This window comes from Patella vulgata, chromosome 3 (genome assembly GCF_932274485.2).
Source record: "Patella vulgata chromosome 3, xgPatVulg1.2, whole genome shotgun sequence".
NCBI lineage: Eukaryota > Metazoa > Mollusca > Gastropoda > Patellidae > Patella > Patella vulgata.
The window spans coordinates 47577903-47603747 of NC_065881.2; the positions used below are offsets into that span (position 1 = coordinate 47577903).

General features: G+C 31.5%; 1 protein-coding gene across 6 annotated transcripts in view; it reads left to right on the forward strand.

The window, feature by feature from the left end:
- The window catches only part of LOC126814846 (neogenin), an 88016-nt gene that overhangs the window by 54500 nt on the left and 7671 nt on the right, over positions 1–25845 (forward strand). For 5 of the 6 annotated variants that reach the window (XM_050540242.2, XM_050540243.2, XM_050540246.2 and 2 more), the window contains exons 2-20: positions 7099–7270; positions 8985–9118; positions 9301–9582; positions 9969–10137; positions 11168–11310; positions 12107–12382; positions 13988–14204; positions 14464–14609; positions 15027–15367; positions 17232–17376; positions 17745–17855; positions 18026–18223; positions 18881–18976; positions 19478–19903; positions 20479–20673; positions 21157–21325; positions 22509–22747; positions 23393–23497; positions 25204–25338. In XM_050540242.2, coding sequence (XP_050396199.1) covers positions 7099–7270; positions 8985–9118; positions 9301–9582; positions 9969–10137; positions 11168–11310; positions 12107–12382; positions 13988–14204; positions 14464–14609; positions 15027–15367; positions 17232–17376; positions 17745–17855; positions 18026–18223; positions 18881–18976; positions 19478–19903; positions 20479–20673; positions 21157–21325; positions 22509–22747; positions 23393–23497; positions 25204–25338 — 3699 coding nt within the window. The remainder of the gene's footprint in view (positions 1–7098; positions 7271–8984; positions 9119–9300; positions 9583–9968; positions 10138–11167; positions 11311–12106; positions 12383–13987; positions 14205–14463; positions 14610–15026; positions 15368–17231; positions 17377–17744; positions 17856–18025; positions 18224–18880; positions 18977–19477; positions 19904–20478; positions 20674–21156; positions 21326–22508; positions 22748–23392; positions 23498–25203; positions 25339–25845) is intronic. The other variant, XM_050540244.2, reaches the window with a different exon arrangement.

A 25845-nucleotide genomic window follows, 5' to 3' on the forward strand; every position in this document is an offset into this window, starting at 1 on the left:
ATCGCTCAAGGTATTCTCTTCAGAAGAAATGAATTAAATTTATTTCTTATTTTCCCAGGCTGCCATAATATATATAAAACGAACAAGCTGTAATGCGAAATGTCTTTAACTGTATATTTTTGGTACATAGTTGAATCAGGTGACCTTAAGATACTCTTTGAAATTTCTCGCTAAAATGAAGAGCAGGTGAAGTATGTCAGCACAGCTGTTTGAGTTGTGAAATCCATCCAACCAAGTCCCAGTTACATATATCATTTGTCTCGCATCACTTGTGCCATGAAAACTATTCATGTTATCATTGATAAAAATCTGTGTGAACTTTATCTTAAATTAGTAATTTGCTTATAACCAAAGCACTACATTATGATAAGGTTTTATTAGGCGTCCATCTTAATCTAGTCATTGTCAAAGAACCATAAAGTTGTTAAAGATGTTGGATAACATACCATGATGTTTAATCATTAACAATTTGTATTAAATATGAACCGATTGAACCAATCTCATCTTCATAATGATACACAGAAGAGGGATTGTCTGAATTATATACTGAATTATATACTGGTTGTAAAAAATATTTTGATTAAATTCTAGTCCGACAGTCCAACAGTTACCACTCAATAAGATGAATGCCATGTCTCATTTGTTAATCTAAATCTTAAGAGAAAAAAGTATTGAGTTTCCCATTCAATTGATGAGTTTCTCAAGACTATTAAATTATCAGAAAAATCTGTACAAATCAGTAGTAGTGATTCCCAGTCTCTCGGGGAATACATATTTTTTTTGCCAAGTTTTCAAGTTTTTGAAGATAAAAACCCATTTAGTTCCTTTACGATTTTCTGCTCAACAGATTTAAGATAGTTACACTTATAAAAGACATCTGTGAAACCTATTGTGGATGCTTTCTTTTAAAACAAATTTCCTTTATTTTTCATAAACAGGAACATCTATATTAAAAGGACAAGATATCTTTGATTTGATTCCACTTTAATTAACCTAGAAAATGCTGAAGAGTTTGTCCGACCTGATCACTAAATCAAATAAGGTCGGAATAAGCATGTTTTCCGTAAATTTTAATGTTCTAAGTTTATACTTAATAAAATTTTAAAATTGTAACAAAGGAACTGTTGTTCTTTGAATACGGACAGTCAGTTAAAATAAAACCTTGAAAAGCGTGTCAAATAGGTCAAACCTATTTTCACACCTAGTTTTATTACTGGTTATAGGTAAAAGTAACAGGTAGTCTTGTTCTCCTTATAGACCAGAGAACAATTACCTTTTCACATTTCCTCAAAAACATGTCTTGTATGGTTAGATGAAAGAATTAGAGATCTTTATCAGATATCTTATATACATGTCAAATACATATAATACAGGGCATAATATAATACATTGTAACTTTTATAGAATCTACCTTTATTCAAACATTTGGTGGCATTTCAATGAAATTGCTTCTTTATGCACAGTTCTAATAATCTGTAGACTCATACTGGTTAATTATAGAAGATTAGAATCAGGATCTCCTTATTCTCACTGTTGGCCATTCACTAGTCAATATAGAGTAGATATGTGGTATAGTAATACTTAGACCCCATATTGGGTGACACTAGTTACCAAGATGTGATCTCTGATAATATTCTGATTTTTACTGATTATATGATTATGACACAGTAGGAGGATAATCAGTGCCTTATTATCAGCAATTTTCAGCAATTTCAAATAATAGCACCAGTGAAAATTGACAAGTAAATGTATGTATGTCATTCAATAGAGATTGTGAATTAAGTTGCTATTATTAAAAGGAATCTCATTTTTTGCCAATTTCCTTTCATGTCTGTCTACCTTAAAATTTAATGCAATTTCATGGGAAGAAGACAGATAGATTTTGTTATGACATTTAATTGCATATGAAATATATTAAATCACTTGATTTTTTACCCAACTTCCTTTGTCACAGTTTATAAAAGATTATTATTCTGTAACTCAGAGAAAATAAGTTGCAATTATTTTCTGTTTTGTGGTTATAAAATGAAATACTGTAAAAAAAAAAAAACAAATTGAGAGAATTCTACCACAATCTAGTACGATTTTTGGTTAAAAATCATGAACAAAATCATTACATTACCCATTCGTATTCAAAAAAATAAATGCCTATAAATAATTTATAATTTTTTTTTTAAAGAAAGCAATTATTAACTGTAATAACTGTGTCTTGAATGACACAATATTCAAAGCTAGTCTGTAATCATCCTCATATAGATGTATGTATTAAATGAATAAGTAAAATTAAACTAGTTTTTTTATAATATAATAAATTATTGTAGGCTATCAATAGCTGTGTAGCCTGGAAAGAGAGCAGAAATATGTCTGGAGTAAACTACTTGTTATCTTGCCTATTGCCTTGTAAAGATCGTCTTGTATTTACTTTACTCGGCTATAACATCATTTATTATACATTCAATGTGTTCCCATTGCAGCGGGCACATGGTCAGACGCCAAAATATATAAGAAGGCTCAAACATTCTGGTACAAAGAACTTTACATTTATCTTTGTTGCTTTAGCTAAAAGTTAAGGAAAGATGTACAAGTCTTGGCATTTCTGAGTATTAGTTTTATGAACCCCAGGTGAAACACGTTTCTGTATGCAGATGGACCGGTAATATGCATAACTCTGATCTATCTCAATGTAAACAAGCTTGAATTATTGTTTCTGATAAAAGATAACAGATCTCCTTACCCTATTCAGGCAAATTAATAACTGTTATCTTGATAGTATACTTACTTACATACTCAAACAAGTACACTAGTGATTCATAAAACATTTGTGTCTTGTTTGGCTGGCAGCTATACTCATGTAATGGTGTAATATGATTTGAAGCGTAAGGTGCTTTAATTAGCCAACAGTGTAGTTCTAACACCTTTATCTTTTGACAAGAGATAGTAGACAGAGGCATGTAGAACAAAACCTGTTCACCTAATTAATCAGACATTTTTTCTAACAACTTTGTTACTTGGATCTGTGATGCCCTATTTGGAAGCAAATTTTGGCCCTCTTAGAACCTCTTGATAATCAGAAACTGTGCCCTTTTCTGAAAGATCTATAACACACACTCTCAAAGCAACAATAAATATAATTGAAACACATTTTAAAAACAAACAGGTATATATAGAGTGTTAAACAGGAAATTTAATTTTATTAAATTTTTATTACATAAACATGTGTACCTCTATTTTAATAAATTGAACTAGCATCTGTTTGTTCTGATATACTGTCCCATACAAATGGAGCTCCTAATGCAAACAACCTTTCTGCTAATGCTGACAATCATTTTGGAGGTACCAACTGGTGTTTTGACTCTGATAAAAGATTACTTCTATAAATACATAAATTGTTCAGGAAAGGAATAAGAATTATATTTTAAACATGAAAAGGTTTGAAACAACATTTTAAATACTAGGGTAATTTGTTACATATTAATCACATCAAGTTCTATTATGAGAATGATTAGCCCAAATTGAATAGGTTCTGTAATCAATTTAGCTAAAAAAAACAAAACAGTATTTTCTTCACCATCTTTGTCCTAAACAATACATTTTAATAAATTTTCCATTATATTAAATTTTATAAAAATGCAAATTATTGTGGTGACATTTCAGATTTGTTGTTAATTGTTGAGAAGACCTTTGAATCATTAGTTTGATAAATTTGTAATCTTTATTTTTCTCAGACAGAATTTCTTTTTATTATTTCCCCTAATTAGAAATGAAGACAATGAAACAATATTCCTTTCTCTTTGGAAATAAAGCAAAATCAACAGCAACCCATGGATGGCATAGCAATGTTACTTAACAGTGAAATTTAGGCACATGGGTTAAATATCAAAAGTCAGTAACCAAATATCAGTTGAATAAGGATTGATCCAGAGTAAGGCGGCCTTGCAGTTAAATAAGAATTGATCCAGAGTAAGGCGGCCTTGCACTTTGTCTTCACATATTGTTGCATCTTCCACAGAATTGTAGTAAGAGTTTACTCATGGTTCCATTTTAACAGACATATCATGCCCCTTGTCTGGCCATAAAATCGTGATTTTCAACATTTCTATTTTGTGATATAATGTTGTTACATTCCATTCCAAATTGCAAAATCAAAGTGTACAATCAACCATGTATAAAATTGTGTCTTTTCAATCTGTGTCAGTATAGAAGTACCTATGATATCTTTTCAAAGAAATACTAATGTCAGCTTCTCTCTTGGCATTTAAGATCAATGATTATAGTTAAGTAACTCCTATAAATTGTTTTGACAATCATTTCCAAACAGCTTGATCAAACAAGATATTAATCTATTCCATCACATTTGGGATTGGATAATGGATATGCATACTTAAAACATTGGGTTTTTGTGTGAGACCCAATGAAAACTGGAAATGCACCTTTCATGTCTACATGTATATATTGCTTCTATAAAAATTTAAAAAAATAGAAATATCAGGATGTCTGTATGTAGGTAATTATTATATCCAGTATGATAGACCTATTACTGAGAAACCCTAGAGTATAATAAATGGGTAGGAATTTATTTATTATATCCTGATATTTATTTCATTATAAGACAGGAACCGGCTGACTGGTATAGCAGATAAACTCTTATATGCAGACATAATCCTCATGGTGATCTGAAGTACTGTCTGCTGATGATTTGACATGACAGCTGTAGTCACTTCATGATTTCTATTGTCTTGGTGCCAGTAGAGCGCCAGTTCTTGTCAAATATTGGCTCTAGGCTATGGTTAGAATGGTGTGAGCTGTATAAAAACTGGATTAGAATGAACAGTAATATCCACTGGTACAATATTTTCTTAAAATGTATTCATTAAAGAATATTCTTGCTACCAAACGGTGTCATAAAATAGACAAACGGTGTCATAAAATAGACACAAGAAATTTTTTATAATTAAGGTTCTCTTTCGTGCATGATGGTGTGGGTGATGTGAATTCAGATGTGTAACTTTGGGGGTGTGCCCCCCCCCCCTCCCCTGTCCAAACACACACACGGTCTCAAAATAATACATTGGCGACTAAATGAATTAATGAGGTAAACAAACAATGCCAAAATAGAAAGGAAAACTCCCAAATATACGTATGAATATATCTGTGTGTACGTATGATTGCTTTGATTGGATATCACAATATACGCCAAAGGTTCATGTAGTTTCAGTCGGTCTTATTTTTACTAAACACCCCTGGACCCAAACAAAATTTACATGTATGTCCTTGTGTGAATTCCATATATATGTGGATAAAATACACTATAATACCAATAGTCTGCGAGTGATTTCAAACTGTATATAAATAACATGCCATAATAGATAAAAGATCAATTCTATTTCCAGTGTTCACTGGCAGCGAACTTGATATTATTCACTTTATATAAACAAGTAAATTAGAAATGCCAATAGGCGTGTAAATGTGTAAGAAATTTGCTACTGACTATATTGTGTTTGTTACCTTGGGTGGTCGAGAACCAATTGGACAAATTATCCCATAATCCAATTCACATTCTAACATTGAGAGCGGACAGATTTTGATGTTTTTCTATAGGACTGACTACCCAGTAATGCTAACCATATGGATGTTTTCATACATCAACTTGTTTTATGGCAGGAAGCAAAAACAAATACCAGAGTTTTTAAGGTGGTAACCAGCATATCCAAAAGACATCATTCTTGTTGAAACTGAGTGTACAATTTTTCTTATGACCCATGTAAACCTTGAAACAAATATTATCCTGTAGAGATGGAGCTTGAAATGAATATAAAAACTTATACCGAATTCTTCTTAGATATGGTTTTGAAGGGGATTTTATGTTGTTTGTAAATTTTTCAATAGTTCTATAACATAATTTATCATTTAACTTGACTTGAAACACTACTTACCCTAAATTTGTAAACTTCATGTACTTTAATTTATGATTCTCGTGTTTACTATCCAATAAAATAAAAGTATTTTTATTAACAATATAATCCTTAGAAGTCAAGTACAGGTTTTGCAAGTGTACTAAAAAGTGTTAATTACTTAATAATGAGGGAATAAGTTTTTTCATCTTAACGAGAAAGTTAGGCAGTGATGCACATAGAGGGTTGTTGAAATACACAACATATGGCATCATTAGTAATAATTCTGGCCTTCTGGCAAAGTCAGATAATGGCAAAGAAAAAGATACAGAGATTAGAATACATGTAACATAAGATTATTTAAATACCTCCAAGGCATTTCCATCAGTTTGTCTTATTTTCTCAAAATTCCCTTCGTCTTGCATAAAGTTTAACCATGATCTACACCTATTTACAGAATGTGAAGTTGGGTAAAAACTAAAGAGTTTATTTCTTAATTTCATAGTTAAATGAAAAGGATAATGATGGACAGAGATAAGATTGATAAATTTAGATAGAATTACAATATAAAATACCATACAAAAACACCTTCAGTTCTTTTGGCTTATTTTACTTGTGCACCTGTTGAAATATTGTCATCAACTGTGACACAAACAGTAATAGATTAGTGTATACTAATCTTTTTAATTAAATTATAGAAGAGATAAGATGATAAAATAGAGAGAAAACACAGGTGTCTTATAAAATAAAAGTGAGCTAATGTTAGAATTGCAACTACAGATTTTTATTCAGTAATTTAACATCTTATCAGAAAAGGAATGTCATTTGGTATACAACTGTCATGAAGGGGAGGTAAATCAGGGAAATTAAAAAATTGATTAATGTATCCTTGTGTCAGTAATAAGAAATATGAATACCTTATATAATTATCCTTTTTTGCCCAACATTTTACAGTTATTTTAGTTTTTAGCTTAAAATTATAATAAGATGAATATGCATACGTTGTTCTTTTAATAAAAAAAAATGATTTGTTGGTATCTAAATGGTTTCAGTAAAGTATATATGAATATAAATAATGTCACTTCTAAAGGAGAGAAAATAAAATGAAAAGGGGTTTAATATCCTACTTTTCTGCACTAACCAGGCTAATAACTTTACTTGATATTAAATCAGGCTTGGTATTGAATGATTTCTTTTTATTTTTCAGGTAACACACCTCACTTTAGTCAATTTTCTTTTAAAACTGAACCATCAAATGTTGTTGCTAAAGTTGGTCAACCAGCTACGTTAAATTGTTCTGCAATATATCATGGAGACTCAACCCTGGAAATTCATTGGAGAAAAAATGGAGTCGCATTACAGATTGACGGACAAAGAAGGTAAGTTAGTTTTGCAAGAAAATCATTACACTATTCAGTGCTTGTATGACTTTTGTCCAATACAAACATACTTTATAGGGTGGTCCACAGAGGCTTACCTGATCACCTCGAGGGATTTACTTTGTAATGAGATGCAGCATGCATACTTAATTAAAACACTGCACCAATTGCTGTCAAATGACCTCAGGTGATTCTGATATTATTACTTCCTTGTAGAGCATGTCTTGCCCTTTCCATCATTTGGTTGCATGAAATGTGTCTTTGCAAAAATCCCAAAACTTGCGTTTTGTGCAATTTTTGATTAAGTTACATAGTAAGAGTAGACAGGTCGACTGAGTGGAAGGTTATATTATAGTCTCGAATCCCCAGTGGTAAAACTCCAAAACGGTACAATTAAAAATCTAAATATTTGGGAGATTATAAATAGATATATTTCTAGTTGTGCTTAGTATGTATTGCATGGATTTACATCTAAAAGTATAGTATATTAACTATTTGATAATTACTATATTATGTTCCTTAAATAATGGTTTTGGTCAGTAATTAGTAATAACAAGATTGTAACATTAACTGCCCTACAATAGTAAGTCAAAATACATAAAAGTTAGGACTCGAGAGTTTTAATGTCTGGGTTATTGTATGCTATGTTTTAAATAGAATTTCTGTTTATATGTTCGTCGGAAGACATAAATCTTAATTTGTTTTTGCTGTTTTAATATTTGTTTATTTGCTGAAACAAACAATATACTGAGTAATTTATGTCAAGACTTAAAATGCTTGTTGAGAATTCTTAAAATATCACAAGCCATTATAGAATTACTGAAGAAAACATTTATATTCCATTTACTAAGTGGTAAATGGTGACCATTTTATAGTTTTTACACAATTTGAGCTTGTATACTATAATATTTCACTCGGGCACCATTGCTGATTGTCTAGTTCGGCATATCTTCAAAATGCTGGGGATTTAGCAATATTGGTGAAATTTATTGAAATAATAATAATAATAATAATGACTTTATTTAAGAAGGGTTGAAGATTAGGCTATGATAGCCTTTCTAACATCCTGCCCTTCGTAGAAAATATAATACCAAAAGATATAGCTAATAAATTAAACAACACATCACAATAATTTACAACAGAGGAAAAAAAATTAATATACAAATCAATTAAAAGATTAATATAAGTACATGTTTATGCAGATCATATAACAGAACATTTGAATACATATAGATATAACATGTATTAACAAATATACAATATGTACATACTTATAATATGGAGAACACATATCATAAGAGATAAGCTTTAAGGTAAAGAAGAAGTTTTGTCCTGAAAAGATTCAGGTTATTTAAAGTTTTTAAAGGGGCTGGCAACGAATTCCAGAGTTTGGGCCCTTTAAAGCATATACTGCTTTTAACTATATTAATATTTGGCTTGACAGTAGTAAGTTTATTGCTAAGATGATTGTAAGGAGTTCGATAATAATAAAAATCAAATATTTGTTTTCCTGTAAAAGAAATGTCTTTGGGCAATGCATTCAGAGCTTATTTCATACATGTTGTAATTGGACTTTAAAAAAAAGTTAATATTGTCAGTTATATTTAAAGAATTGAATGATGACGGCTTTGGCAGGTATGAACAATTGAATGCTGGTTTTGTACTGGCCAATTTGAATGTATGACAGAGTATATATTTTATTTTTCCATTGCAGAAAAAAATTGCCAGATGGATCACTGTATTTCCAAAAAGTTGTTCAGAGTTCAGATGAAGGCTTTTATCAATGTGTTGGTGAAGTTGTTAATCTGGGTACAATTGTTAGTCGTACAGCTCACTTACAGATAGCATGTAAGTTATAGTATTGTTTTAATTATTATCGATCACTGTATAATCATTCAACAAATACCTAATATTTGAAAAAGGATTGTGAGACCCAAAACATCATTAGATTAAACTATAACTCAGTTTGTACTTCAGTTGAGCAGGGATTTTTGAATTATCTAATATATGAATTGTGTTGCTATTTTCAGATTTAGAGCAAACTTTTGAAAAAGAACCTCAGGATTTAACTCTCTACCTCACAGATACAGCCATGTTTGCCTGTCAAATTGATGGCAAACCAGATACTAAAACTGAATGGTTTAAAAACAATGAACGTGTGAATGAAAAATATAACATTCAGATTTACCCAGATGGAGTATTAGAAATTAGTTCTGTTGAAATATCCAATATTGGACAGTATATGTGTCGTGTTACAAATAGTGAAGGATCTAGAGTTAGTGCATCTGCAACATTAAATCAAGAAGACAAAGGTAAGAAAGGTTCCAGAAGGTTTTGTTCCTACCATAACACAGTTCTAAAATATTTTTTTCATTATTGTTTATCATTGTTGGTGTAGGTAATCACTGTTCTAAAAAATATCTTGAGATTGTATTACTATTCACCATATCTATTTGCCTTTCCTAGAATTAAGATAAATTAAAGTCTGATGTTGAAAGAATATGATTGCTTAAAAAAATGAGAAAACAAAAATGGGGGGAGGGGGGACAAGAAATATGTGCAGCTTAGATTTAAATGGAAAACTAAATCCTCTAGACTTATAAACTGATTTAATTAAAGAATTCTGGTCATAACAATTGAATCTTATGTTATACATTAAATTTACTTTCTTTTTTATTGATGTACTTCTCTTATACAGATGTAGCTCAGAGACCATTTGACGAACCTAAATTTGTAATGAAACCAACAGATAAAAGAGCTGTATTTGGCTCCACGGTGTATTTACATTGTGGAGCAAATGGCCGAGATTTTATGTCTCAGCCGCCTGAAATTACATGGTTAAAAGATGGCAGAAGCATTACTTTTAGGTAGGATGTAGTTTCAAGTAAATATTTTGTACTTGATATTTGTGCTAATATTTTTTACACATTACAATCTTCAGGCATCAGTGAAAAAAAATACCTTCCTACCCTAGATCTTTTTTTTTATTTCACTAAGAAAATTTTCTTTATTTAATCTTGATTTTGTTTTTTGTATTATTTCTTTTATTGTGAAAGCTGGTATTATAATTATGATGTATATCAGGAATGAGTTTTCCAGAACAAAGTTGTACATAATTTACACAAGTATTTTTATGGCAATACATCCTATTCCTGGTGTTTTCTTGATAAATACACCATTTCGGAGACAAAAAATAGAACATGAATGTTTATCTATTCACTAGAAGGTGAAGTTAAGCTAAACTAAATATTCTCCCGATTTCTGATTGTGTGAATTATATACAATACATGTCTATTTTTAATAGCTTTTTTTTTGCATTAGGTGTATTTTTCATGGAGTTAATGTAGACTGTTTAATGCACAACACATGGTTATAATTCAGTATTTAATGGCAAAAAGGAATAATAATTGTGAAAACTTGCAATAAAAGATGCTCCAGAAATTTATTGATGATTATTTGAAAGCAATCCCAAATCATTTTTATAAGAAAGAACCAAAATTCTTGCTACTTCAAATAATGTAGGATAATAATTATAAATATTTGCAAAATCAAACTCTCCTCCAATGTTTGCATACAAGTTTGTTATAGAATTGAATCATAGTACATGTAATTGATGACCAAGCACCTATCCACCAGTCTCCGGGAGAATCAACTCAAAAAGGGAAAACTTCCTGCACGCATTCCCCGTCCCAAACTCCAACCAACACTGACTGGAAACAAGTTATTCGTACTTTCTTGTACATATTTCGTTATTTTTTCATGTAATTTAAGCGAGGCTTGATAAAATGGCCACTCCACCCACATCTCCCAAGGTTTCGATCTTTCTTTGAGTTGCTGCATCAGTTTGAAACATTGGTTGTTTATATTTTTTAGTAAAGAATTTATTTTTACTTCCAGGTCTGCGACAGATCGTGTACGTAAAATAGGTGTTGGGACATTAATGATAAAAAGCGTCATAGAATCAGATAAGGGTACTTATACATGTCGGGCATCGAATTCTGAAGATTCTGTAGATGCTGGTGCTGAACTTATTGTTTTAGGTGAGTTATAATCTAATCTCAGGAGCCAGCATGGAACCCATCATATTTTTTACAGCCAGATTTTATTCATGATCAATAGTTCCATTACCCTTCCAATGCCCTTATGAGATATATCAGCAATGTTGATTATCATTTGCAATTTATTTTCAATGTATATGCATCTTATCGACTTTAATTCAAGCCATATTTATCCATATGATCAAAGTAATGACTATTTCTGTATGATAGCTACATGTAATGTACATGATTTGCTCATTACAAAACGAGAATATTGAAAGTCGGGGAAACTAAAAAGGTTGATTTGTTAACTTCAGCATGAAATACTTACTTCACAGCACTGAATAAAAGATGTCAATCTGCGTTGGAGTTGAAATTTCAAGCATGTAATTTGGTTTCGTATATTGGCTAACTTTCATATAGAATCTTCACTTGACTACCGGTTAAACCAGTCTCTTCCTCATTTAATGTATCAAATATTGGTTACTTCAAAACTGAAAGGGGGAATAAGGTTGATTTGTGTGGTTTTGGAGGCTGATGATGACTTTGAAAGAAAAGAAAATATTGAAATTTAAAAAATTAGTGATCAGTATCTATAATCTGGTGCATTATTATGTTTATTTCCTAATGATCAGTTCATGTCATCAGGTGCATTATTTTGTTTACTTTCTAATAATCAGTTTCTGTCATTTACTTTCTAATGATCAGTTTCTGTCATCTAATGCATCATTGTGTTTACTTTCTGATTGATTTTTTTCAAAAATTACCCTTTCTAATAAAACTGCTTTCTTATTTTCAGTGCCTCCTCAGTTTGTTAGTAAACCAAGTAATGTTTTTGCTCATACCAACTCAGATGTCACTCTCAAATGTGATATTTATGGAGAACCCAAACCAATGATATCCTGGATGAAAGATGGTCAACCAATCAACCCTTCGGATTATTTTCAAATTGTTGATGAGAAAAATCTGAAAATCTTAGGTTTGATGGAAGAAGACAATGGAATTTATCAATGTTTTGGTTCTAATGAGTTAGGCTATGTTCAAGCTAGTTCCCAGTTGGTCATATTGGAACAAGGTATATTAATAAGACAAATTATAATTAATATCTCACTGCTATTATAATATAAGGAACTACCGTCAATATATTAAATCACAAGAACACTATCTAATAAAATTATGTCTTTAATATGTGTCGTGTCTACGATTCAAATTCTCTACACTACATACAATCTAACATGTATTCGGTATGAGTCCTGTTTAGATCATGTCAGCTTTAGCTGTTATGCACAAGACTTCAGTGAGTTTATAAATAGATCAGTGGACTTTACATGATTGGAACAGGAGTGTTTTCATTGGCTGTTTAGAGTACACAAATAAGAACATGACATAAATGATAAAATTTGTCAAATGTTAAGTAAAACGAATTGAATTCGGTAAAATATAATATAAAAGAAAAGAAATTGAAAATTGTCACAAAGAGGACATTGAATCAATTTAAATGAAATGAATAATGAGAGGATCAGGTTTCGAAATATTGTTGATGATATGATATATTTAATCTAAATCTTTTCTTAAATACATTTTTTTATGATATATTTTCTGAAATATAAAAATATGGCCCCAAAACATGAGGAGGGAACATCTAAATTAATCCCCATTAAGTTTTTTTGTTTTCTTACAAGTTTTTTTTGTAATATTATTTTTAAGTTCAATCTACCCCTTGTTAAACCCTATTGTTATTTGGTCAATTGTGAACACGTATTTGCATGTTAGACTGTTCACCACGAATTTGTTATCATGATTATTAATCTTTTACTTAACAAAATTATCATTTCATTATCAAAACTGATCATCTTAGTTATAATCAAATTAGATGATTTTGACCAATATATTTATTAGTAATGGATTACATTAAATAATTATATTCTTGAATAGAAACTCCTCAAAAATTGAATTCTTAGATGGTCCCGACAAATTAAGGATATATTCCTAACTGTAATGAAAATATTTACTTAGTTTATTCTTGAATAAGCAACAAACAACAGCTACAAACTGGATAAATGAGACAACCAATATTTCTGCCTTTTCTGATTTAAATCCTGTCCATCATGTAGTGACAAGTGTTTGAAATGAACAGAGCACATTATAAGTTTAAAGTCAGCACAATAACTTTTATAGATATTTTAGATGTAAAGATAATTAATTACTCATCACATAGTCGTCATGTTTAGTGTTCACACTGTAATTTGTATACATGTACTTGTCATATGTGAATACAGTGGTTGTATTATGTGTTTGTAGAAACCTACCCTAATATTTTGTGAAGTGGTTTTATAGTTATTATTGGTGAATTTTTTCGTGGTTTATTGACACCTGTCCTCATTTTCTTTCTTTCGTCTATTTTAATGTTTACAGATTTCATTTTCAGCTTTTTGACACCAAGCTGTTTGAATTTATGCTTAGTCACGTTAAACCCGTTTTATTTCACGGGACTTGCTTTGTTCACTAAATTTTATATTTCGGAATTTGAGTTACCAGTATTCTATTGTTTTCAATCAGAAAACAAATCAAAATATCAAAATTGAATCATGAATTTTGATTCTTAAAGTGAACCAAAATGGTCTCTCAGTAGTGCTTTATTTGGCTTGCTATATGTTTTTTAATTTCTTTTAAACCCCAGATGTCCCCCTCCCCACTACACCTCCTCAGTTCCCCCACCGATTCGATACAGGGGCGCTGTACATGGATGCCAAGAACCAGCTGTCAGCACCAACTCATCTACGAGCCGTACTAGTGTCTACACGATTTGTGACCTTATCTTGGAACCAACCTGATCGTGTAGGTACATCAGAGATAAAAGCCTATTCGGTGTTCTGGAGAGAGAAGGGATCCGAAAGGTACATAATAATACTTAAATTTATGGAAGTACAGTAGAGATAAATGCTTGTATACAATGTATGAATCAAATTTTAAATTATGTTTGGGTTTTTTTTGGGACAAATACATGTTAGAATGAAAAGTATGATATTCTTCCATAACATTTGGTTACATTAATTAATGTCATGTGTAAACAATGTCTATAATCTACTGAGTACCAGTTAGTTTTTGTATAATTTTTGTATAATTTTAAGGTTATTTATTGTTGTATTTTCACAGAGAAAGAGTCACAAATACTACCACTACAGAAGCTAATATTCAGCATCTGAAACCTTATACACAATATGAGTTCCGAGTTCGAGCTTATAATAAACATGGTCCAAGTATAACAGATGCTAAGATTAATGTTAAGACTGATCAAGAAGGTATTAATCTTTTCTTAAATTAGAATGTGGTATCAGATCTCCAGAACACCTACTGCAAAAAATAAATCAGTATCAGAGATTTCCAGATAAAATTACTTTGTCATTGATTGTAGAACATTAATAATCAGTGATTAACGTTTTTAATGGAAATTCCTGAACCAAAATATATTCCAGTAATTAATTTGAGAACAAAATTTATGTATTTCCATTAAATCTTTCTGTTACAATAATTAATTATGAAAAAGACAATCTATTTATTTAATTTAATCATGTTTTGTTGAATAAAATAAAAACATACTTTATGTTTTCTGTCATTTTCACAATAAAAAGTGGAAGACAAAAAGGCTGCTACTTCTATTAGAGTGTTATTTATATATATACATGTATAATTGAGAAATGATGTGATTTTTTTTTCAGCATTGGTACCAACACCACCAGTAAATCTTACAGCAGTACCCATGTCTCCAACAGCTATCCATGTTCGCTGGGATGCTCCTGTAGATTCTAAGGGAAAAATCACTAAATATGTATTGATTTATTATGAAGTTGGCTCCAGTGGTGGTGAAGAAGAAGAAAATATACAGGGTACTGGATTTGAATTGCGCAATCTTAAGAAATACACTGAATACAGCTTCAGGGTTGTTACACATAATGAAAATGGACCTGGTGCCAGTACCATTGAAATTGTTGCCAGAACATTTTCAGACAGACCAAGTGATGTTCCACAAAATTTTACATTGGAAGTTTCTAGTGCCACGGTAAGTTTTGCCTCTTCCGAAAACATAAAACTTTTCTGTGAAGTTTTCAATAAGTCGAGTAACCAGATTTCATACTAACTTTAAAGCTAAATATGTTGTTGACAGATAATGAATCGAATTTGCCTAATGGGAGATAACTCTATCAATGTTCAAAGAATTATTCCAATGCAAACATAAAAGATGTATTATGTTAGATTTAAAATAGTACAAAAATAGATAAAACAAAATGAAAATATTGAAAATTTTATTCAAATTAGTTGATTCTGAGCTAAGTTATCATTGTTTGAAGTTTTGACAAGATGTGGCATGGATTGTTTATTATACTAAAAATAGTAGCCTACTTCTTATCGTCCCCCGCCTTTCAAAGAAAGCAGGGGACTATTCATCCATCTGTCTGTTGGTCCGTCAGTCACACTTTTTGGGACAAAATAACATTCCTTCTAATTGAACTAGAATTGGTGTAGGTGTTTATTAGGTCAATGCCTTGATGGAGTTCGAAAATGAGCATTTTCTGCTGAAGGTAAGCAGAGATATTGAATTTGATTGGTTGATGCTTTGGGGCACGATAACTTTAGTTCTAATTAAGTGAGAGTGATGAAATTTAGTGTATAGTTTCATTACATCAATACCTTGACTAAGTTTGATAATGAGCATTTTCTGCTCAGGGTAATCAGAGTGATTAGCAATTTGATTGGTTGAGACTTTGGGACAAGATAACTTGTGAGACTAATTAAGTCAGAGGGATGAAACTCTGAGTATAGTTTCATCACATCAATACCTTGACTAAGTTTGATCATGAGAGCTTTTTCGGCTCAGGGTAATCAAAGTGATAAGCAATTTCATTGGTTGAGAGTTTGGAGCTCGACAACTTTGATTCTAATTGAGTGATAGTAGTGAAACTTCGTGCATAGTTTTATTACATCAATACCTTAACAAAGGTTGATGCTGAGCATTTTCTGCTTAGGCAAAGTAAAGACTTCAATCTGATTGGTCCAGACAATAGCCTTCCTTCTAATTGAGGTAGAATTTTCAAAATTGGCGTAGGTGTCTATTACAGAATGCCTTGACATAGTTTGGTGATGAGAATTATCTGCTTAGTAAAGTAGCAATAAGCAATTTGATTGGTCAAGAATTTGGAACATAACAATTCTGCTTTTAATTAATTCTAACTGATGGAGTTTCACTCACTACCAGGTACTTCAAAACCTGAGTTTAGTCGTGAACATTTTATGCTTAGACTAAGCATAGATAATCAGTTTGATTACTCAATACTTTTGAAAAAGGTAAATGTGCAATTAATTAATATGTGTCATCTGTTTTTTTTTTTTGATTTAGTCGGGGGACGTCAGCCTCACTGTTGGCTTGTTTGAGACTTGGCCTCCTTTCGCACTTTTTAAATTAAATCATTAAATGGTGAACCATGTTTTAATCCATTTTAATTTCACTATATGATGATCTCAAGTGTTGAATATAGGCTTGAATAAATGTCTAAATGATAGTTTATATACCTTTTTTAAGCCAAAATAAAAATAGATTTAGCTCTTACATAATGCTTCTTTAATTAATTGATGTGTAAAATTGTCATTTAAAATTGTCATTCCTGACTGTATTTTTAAAAAATGGTGATTACATTTTTAGGTAGTGTATTATTGTGTAGCTTTGTACTATTTTAACATTAATTATTGTAGTGTATGATGATCTAACTTTATGTTTTATTTTAATGTTTGTGTTATTGTGTAAAGCTACCTATTGTAATTGTAGTGTAACTTTACCATATATGTACTTGTTATTGTATTTTTAGCATATTATTATTATTTTGTAGTATTATTGTGTAATATTTTAACATTTGTTATTGTATTTGTAGCGTATTATTGTACGATGGGAACCACCACCTAAAGATAAACAGAATGGCCAGATTACAGGTTATAAAATAAGATATAAGAAGAAAGGTGATAGAAGAGGTGAACCTGTATTAACTGATGGAAATAGAAATAATTATGCTTTAACAGGTTTGTATTAAATAAAACTTAATACTCAGTTGGAAATTTCAATATTTGGAGTAATTATATGTTATTGATAGATGAAGTTCTTTGTGAATCTGAATAACTATCAAACATGTCTAAATATGTAAAATAGATTTTGGCTTTAAAACCCCAAGCTCAAACTATTGTTCCCATCATTTGTTTATAAAATAGTGATCAATGTCATGCACTAGGAAAAGTAGGCTTGCTTTTTATATAACATGCAATGCTATTTCTGTTTTATATTGTAATTTAAAGTAATTTCCAATTTTGTTTTTGTAATAGCAAATATGACCTTATTGATAATACATGTCAATATTTTTAGACACTAATATGAAAAATTGTTATGTTTGTAGAGTTACAGAAGGGTACTGAATACCAAGTTCGTATATCAGCTTTAACAGTAAATGGTTCTGGTCCTGCTACTATGTGGCAGTTTGCTACAACTTATAGAGATGATTTAGATGGTATGTTATCAAGTAGTATTTTTAGGAAGTCAACAGTTTGAGAATAACATTAACAAAAAATATGTTAACTGTTTCATTAATATTTCTTGGGATAGTTTTCTTAGCTATTGATAGATATTGAAAAGATAGGCATATTGGATTTGAAATGATTACATTTCTGTTTATTTCAGAATCTAAAGTTCCACCTAAACCAGCCAGATTACAAGCTAAACCCAAATCTAATTCTATTATTGTAACATGGGCTCCTCCTCCCCCTAATTCTAAAGTATTAGTACGAGGCTACGTATTGGGTTTTGGTAAAGGTATACCAGATAATGAACAGATTATGTTAGATGCCAATACACATGATTATACCATAGAAAATTTGGGTAAGTTTATTATGTTGTTGATCGAGATCACATTGATTGTGTTGAATATTATATTAGGATTGAAAAGACCTTTCATTGCTCTTTAAAGGAACAGTCCCAAGTTTCTCCGGGCATCTGTTGTTCAGTACCGGTATGCAAATTAAACACCAAAATGGAAACTGAAAATTAAATAACATAGAATGTCGGAATTTATGATCAACCACTGATGGAAACTAGCATTGTATTTGTTTTAAATACACCACCAGATAGTTGTAGAGGTCTGGGATGAAAGTATCACCACCAGATAGTTGTAAAGGGCTGGAATGAAAGTATCACATCAGATAGTTGTAGAGGGCTGGGATGGTATTATAGTATCAGCATCAGATAGTTGTAGAGGGTTGGGATTAAAGTATCAGCATCGGATAGTTGGAAAGGGCTGGGATTAAAAAGAATCAGCATTAGGTAGTTGTAGAGGGCTGAGAGTGTTTCATATACAATTACTCAGTTATGATAAAACTTAAATATCACGTAATAAGTTCCTTTATGCAGTGAGACATTGTTTGCACTGGAAAAATTTCATCTATATCGATAGATAATGAAAATAGAACTACCTTATGTATACAATATTAAATTTCATTTCATTTCATTAATGTAATAAAAGTAAATGTATATTTACAGAGCCCATATCTGAGTATGTCATCACTATCAAAGCTTTTAATAAAATTGGACATGGTCCGAGTAGATATGAAACCGTTTTTACCAGTGAGAAAATTAGTAAGTATAAAATAGATTATGACTATCTTTTATTGAGAATTTATCGAGAGTTTTTTTTAAATTGACTAGACATCTATTGGTTTTATATGTTGATTTGATATGACGATCTGTCTTCATTGAAAGATTTACGTCAATAGACAAAGCCAGTGTTGAGTAATAACTGAATATTTGTTCCACTGTCGCCACAGAAAGCCAAACTTTAAACTTAAATTAGTAAACAAGCCATTAATTTCCACCTAATCTTCCAATAGAGCTTGTTCCACCACAAATTGAAATATCACATCAGATCAACTTAATTCAATATCTCATGTTTACCTAATTCAATACCTAGGTCGAATAGGTTTAACTCCTTTAAGAATGTTTTATTGATTATATGTACGTACAAAAGGTCCTCATTAGTATTTATTGAATTATTTTAGTGAATAACCAGAATGTCTGTTGTTTTAATACTGAAGATAATGTTACTTAATTTTATTTACAAATCTGATTTTTTTTCTTCAGCGTCTGAGCCAGCTACGCCAATGATGCCACCAATAGGATTAAAAGCTATCGTTTTGTCTCCTACAACAATCATTTTAACATGGGCAGATAATTCTTTGGGTAAAAGCCAGAAAATTACAGACAGTCGATATTATACTGTACGATATACACCTGTACCAAGTCATAACAGACGCCATAAATATGTGAATTCTACAGATTTAAATGCTCATATTGATAATTTACGTCCCAACACACAATACGAATTTGCTGTAAAAGTTACAAAGAGAAATCGGCACAGTCCTTTGAGTATGAGTATTTTTAATACAACACAAGAAGCAGCACCCGGCTCAGATCCTCGTGATTTAACTCCTGTACCTGATGAGAATAACCCACTGGCTGTTACATTAAACTGGCAGCCACCAGCTAGACCTAATGGTCTTATTACAGGTATATATCAATTTTATATAACCTACAGATACTTGCTGAAGTCTAATTTTGCCCATTGTGATTGTTTAAAGGCTGATCATCATCTCACAAATACTGTTGAACTGCACTGAAGATGTTAATGTTAACCACTTAGTGTGCATAAATCTTTTTTTTTTCAAATTTCCCTTTATTCTTTAGAATCCATAGTAAGCAATAAGTGAAGAAATGAAATGGGGTTTAACATCCTTTATTTCTGCTCCATCTGGCCTAATGAAGACGGGTGTATGCTATGCAGTGTGCTGTGAGGGAAATGTTGCCCTTATTTTGAATTCTGTCAAAAGTTCTTTTAAATGCCCAACAAAAAATTCCAATGACAAATTTAAACCACACCAGAAATTTCTGGTTGATATAGGTTGATAAGTAAAAATACACAGAGTATGATATGAAATGCATGTAGATATATACATATCTACCATAGTAAAATTTTTGTTATCTCCCTTTACAGATGGATAATAATAGTTTCACTCAAAATGGATCATTTATATTCATTGCTTATATAATGGTCAATCAAAATACAAAATTTGTTTCGGTTTCAGGTTATCTAATATTTTATTCAACTGATCCTAAACAAGATGATCGTGATTGGGTTGTTGAAGGTGTTGTAGGTGATAAACTATCTACTGTTATAAATGAATTAACACCATCCACTACCTATTATTTTAAAGTACAGGCTAGAAACAGTAAAGGCTATGGTCCTATGTCTGATATTGTAATGCACAAGACACCAAAAGGTATTCATATTGATCAAGTCTATTCACATTAAATCTTTATCTGCTAATATTGCTGCTAAAACCAGAGACATGACATTGCTAGACCTCATTAAAACTGTCTATTTATTGTTTTGTGGGGTAACAATCTGTCTTCGTTCATGATTTTATGTCCATTGAGATTAATTTAATTGTATCTTCTTGTGTTGTTGACAACCAGAAATGAAACTTACATTAATAACAAATCTACTTCCACTTAATCTTTCCAAACAAAATTTCATTGTATAGAGCTTGTACTATAAGTACTTTAAATTACACTTTATTTTGACCCAAATTAATTAAGAGTTAACTTCTTTAAGTTTTTTGCAATATACTATTTTGAAAGCATAGATGCGAAATCATTCAAACTAAATTAAGCAATTCATTTGATTTGAATAATCAAAATATTTAATCAACAATAGTCTGCTCAATGAATATTTATATATTAATGAATGTATTTCATTCTAGCAATGAAGACAGAAGAGAGTATACAGAAAGAAGAAGAAGCTTTACCTGTCAATATGATTATTATTATTATCGCTTGTGTTGTTGGTGTCACATTCTGTATAGTTATTGCTGTTGTTACTGTTATTCTTTGTCGTAGAAGAGAAAGACTTGCCAGTGCAAACAGTCGAACGTAAGTGTGCACCATCTTACTATTATAGATATATTTCAGCAACATTTCGAAAGGCCAAATACATAACCATTGATTGGTTAGTCCATCCCTGCATTGGCCGAGAAAGTCCATCCAAATTTTCAGGCGTGGTTTCCCCTTGTCAGTGATGCAGGATGGAGGGCCTGACAAGGACAGCTGTCTAGTCATTCAGATGAAACGAAAAACCGAGGTCCCGTGTACATATTGGCGTGCACGTAAAAGATCCCTTGGCAGTTGGAATTTGATGTAAGAGTAGGTTGTAGCGCCGCTGCCCGGGCAAAATTTCCCTTATAGCACACTGAATGGCATATGCCCATCTTCATTAGCCCAGTTTAGGAGCAGAGCAGTAGGACGTTAAACCTCATTTCATTTCATTTCATTGGTTAGATATAGTTATGTTGCTAAAATCATTCAGTTTCAGATTTTAAAAAATCCCTGCTATTACAGGCATGACCATCAATTAGCGATAGATGTGTAGAAAATATAGCTTAACACTAAAATGTTTCATATGCCAACAATGAACAGTCATTTGGAAAACTTACGGTTGACATTTAAAGTTGTTAATTTATTTATTGCAAGCTTACTAATTAAGCACTATTATATTTTTAACTTCAACTGAGCCAAACAGGTTCTGGCATTAAGAATTTATTTTGTGATTGTCTGTCTGTTTCGTTTACAGAAGTTTTTGAATTTCTGTTGAAATGAACTTCTAATTGCCTGGTTAAAGATACATTATGGGAGATTCGATAAGGAGTTGGCAGTTCTCACTATGATAATTAAAAACTAGATAACGTAAAGGCAATTTGCTGAAAATTTCATTCAAATTGATCCACTATGAAATGAGAACTAAGCGAATGAAATTTCTGCCTAGCCTCGGTCATCATTACTAAAGTCGGTACAATAAACAGCATAGTCTTGATTATCCATTTAATCGTTTAATCGAGAAGGAAAGTTATGCAGTAAATCGGCTCACAATCCACTTAAGATCGCAGGCTAGCGATGCCATCTAGAGTTGATTATGGTCTGGATAAGTTAATTAATATCTAATTAATAATTTAGATAACATTTCAGGCCTAAAGAAAGACCTGCAATAGACAGATTTAGCTCTTGCATAATGTATGTTTAAGTAGATAAGCCCCGTTGACCTCAAATATTTTATTCACAGATATAAATCCCCAGCTAAGCCTATTAAAGGTGGTCAACCAAATATGAAACCTCCTGATCTGTGGATACACCAGCCAAGTGCTTTAGAGATGAGAAAAATGGAAAAATCACAACAGCGAAGTGAATCTAATGTTTCTGTTGCTACTAGTACATTAAGACGTGGTTCTCGTGGCTCATGTGATAAATTAGACGATTTACCACCATGTATTGATATGGACAGAAGAAGGAACTCTTTTGTTGGTATGTTGAATCCATATTAATATATGAAGATAATGCATGGAATAGAAATATTATACCGGTAATAAATCATATCCACATTTATATCACCTATAGTTCCATACTAGAATGAAAGTGCTAAAGAAATTGTTAGTATTTGGTTGATAAAACCAAATCAGGTATAAAATCAGGACTCAGACTAGTAATTATCTCCCCATTGACTTGGGTTAAATCCATGACCTATAACAATTTTTTAACCGTTCGATGATCTTAATCTTTATAACAACAATCAGTCCAGCATGTCACAATTATCTGATAGCAATATTGAAGGGTGTCAAACGAATATATAGTCTGTGACATCATTTTAGTAGGTGATTTCCTTAATTCATGTCTGTTTACCAACTAAACTGTTCCGCTTCAAAATCATGATTATTCATCAAAACTCGCCAGAAGATGTAAATTTAAATATGTTTCTTTTATTTGCCATGCTGAAGGGAGGAAAAAAAGAGAATTTCTATTAACAAATAAACTACATTTGTCTATTATGAAATCAAGCAAAATAATTACTTTTTGTCCACAACAAATACATGTACAATAAACAGTTTTCTCCCTTTATATTCATGTTTTATGCATTTTAAACTATTAAAACATTTGTAATTGATATTCTAGGTGAAAGTGGTTATCCATCAAGTGGTGAAGAAAGATACCAACCTATACAACCACGTAATATTATCCGTCCTAAACCTATTATGATACCTGTTGACGGTAGAGAACGTAAGTAATTGTTGTTTATTGTTAAAACTAACATATTATTAAAACTAACATCTGTGTGTTGATGAGCCATTTCAATTAAGATTCTAAAAATTAAACTGTTTAAAATGATTAAAAGACATTCTTCTAAACTTTCCTCTTTAAAAGAGAGGGAGATAGAGAGAAATGGGGTTTAATGTCCACTAGACACAAACTAGGTCATTTCGGGACTAATGTATATTTCAATTTTATTTCACTAATTTGCTTGCTCATAGTGGGGTTTAGCAGTGGGAGGACCCGAAGAAAACCTACGAGGTTGGACAAGTGTAAAACAGGGGAATCGAAACCGTGCCAGACTCAATGACAGACCTTATGATACAGCACGCAGACGCTAAGAATTCGGCCGTCCAATCCGCCTCTTTAAAAGAAGTTCTTTAGAAGTATTAAAAGAAGTTCTTTTAAAGTATTAAAAGAAGTTCTTTTAAAGTATTAAAAGAAGTTCTTTTAAAGTATTAAAACAAGTTCTTTTAAAGTATTAAAAGAAGTTCTTTTAAAGTATTAAAACAAGTTCTTTTAAAGTATTAAAACAAGTTCTTTTAAAGTATTAAAACAAGTTCTTCCTACGTATTAAAAAAAGTTCTTCTAAAATATTAAGGGGTCACTGTGGGTAAGTGGGTATGACGCTGGCTCGCTAGCCTGCATTGGCCAAGAAAGTTCATCCAGATTTTCCGGATTGTTTCCCCCTTGTCAAGTCGTTCGGATGGGACAAAAAACGAAGGTCCCGTGTACACATTGGCATGCGCATAAAAGATCCCTTGACAGTTGAAATTTGATATAAGAGTAGGCTGTCTGTCTGGGCAAAATTTCCCTCATAGCACACTGTATGGCGTATGCCCGTCCTCATTAGCCTAGTTCAGAGCAGAACAGTAGGACGTTAAACTTCTTAAAGATTAAAACAAGTATATCTGAAATATTTTATGATGTGAACGGGGCAGATTTTATATACTCTGACGGCCCCATTTCACTCGCAAAGAGATACACCGTCTTAATAATGAGTAATTGCGCCACCAATCCTCAGACATTCAGTAATTCATCGTGGCATGCTCCTAATCAACCGTCCAATCACGATTTGGGGCAATCTGACCCACTCAACTTGCAGTGCCACGGTCAATTCTTGCAGTGTTGGCATATGACGTTGACGTCGACTTCGACGAACTTGTTTCCCGATCAAATTGAACGTAACACACTGAAGCAAAGATACGCTAAACAGTAAATCTTATGCAAGAACCGATAGGAAAGCAAATATGGATAGATAAAGCAGGACACGGCAGTTTTCATCAACCCTTCCTTGAAGTGTCAAATTTGACAATGTACCCCTCCCACGTTTATGGCGCTATTGCGTGTCGCATTTGCAGCTCAGTGATTCTGTTGGGGCAATAAGTTCTTCATCTGTGGACATAGTTATGACTATTTATCATATAAATATGACTATTTATCATATTGCAACCTGTATAGGTATTTGCATTTCAATATCCCCTACTTTTTTTGAAGAGTATATTTATGTTTTGTTTGTGTGGGGGTGAAGTATATACATCAACTGATTGTTTCCTCTTTAAATAACCGGTCTTGATTATCCTGATTGGTGCAGAATAGTAGGATGATAAACTCTTTATTTCATTCATCCATTCTTTAAAATAATCATTAGAATTTCATTCATTTTACTGTTACAGCTATTGCAGTTGCTGTGCCAAATGGTCACATGCATATGGATAATCCTGGAATACCAATGAGACCAGTCTACCCACGAACTCAGTACAATACCCAATACTCTTCTACACCACGTGTTAATGCTGGTGATATACCAAGTAAGAATAATAGAAACTTCTGTAACTTGATCTATAACCACAATTGGCATGTTTTATTTTATAAAATCCATCTATCTGTACCAATTCTTCTTTTTTTTAAAATAAAATTTCAAATCTTTGCCACCTTTTAAGCATTAGAGTTCTAAACTAAAATGTTACATCTTTCAAACTAAAATAAAACATGTTCAAACTAAAATATTTAATTTTTAAACTAAATTTTGATAATTATTGATTTTATATTATCAGCTGAGTTTGAATTAATAATTTTGTAATTTTTATATGCCCACATGGAAATGTGGATGTATATTGCCGTCACCCCCATCTGTCCGTCTGGTCCATCGTCCACAATTTCTTGTTAACGCTCTAACGCCAAATTTTATCATCCAGTTTTAAAATTGATATATGTTGTTTACATCAGTGAGATGTAGAAGCCTATTTAATTTCAATAATTTCCATTTATTACGTCTAGAGTTATGGTCCTTGTTTCATTTTGTTGCACCTTGTGAA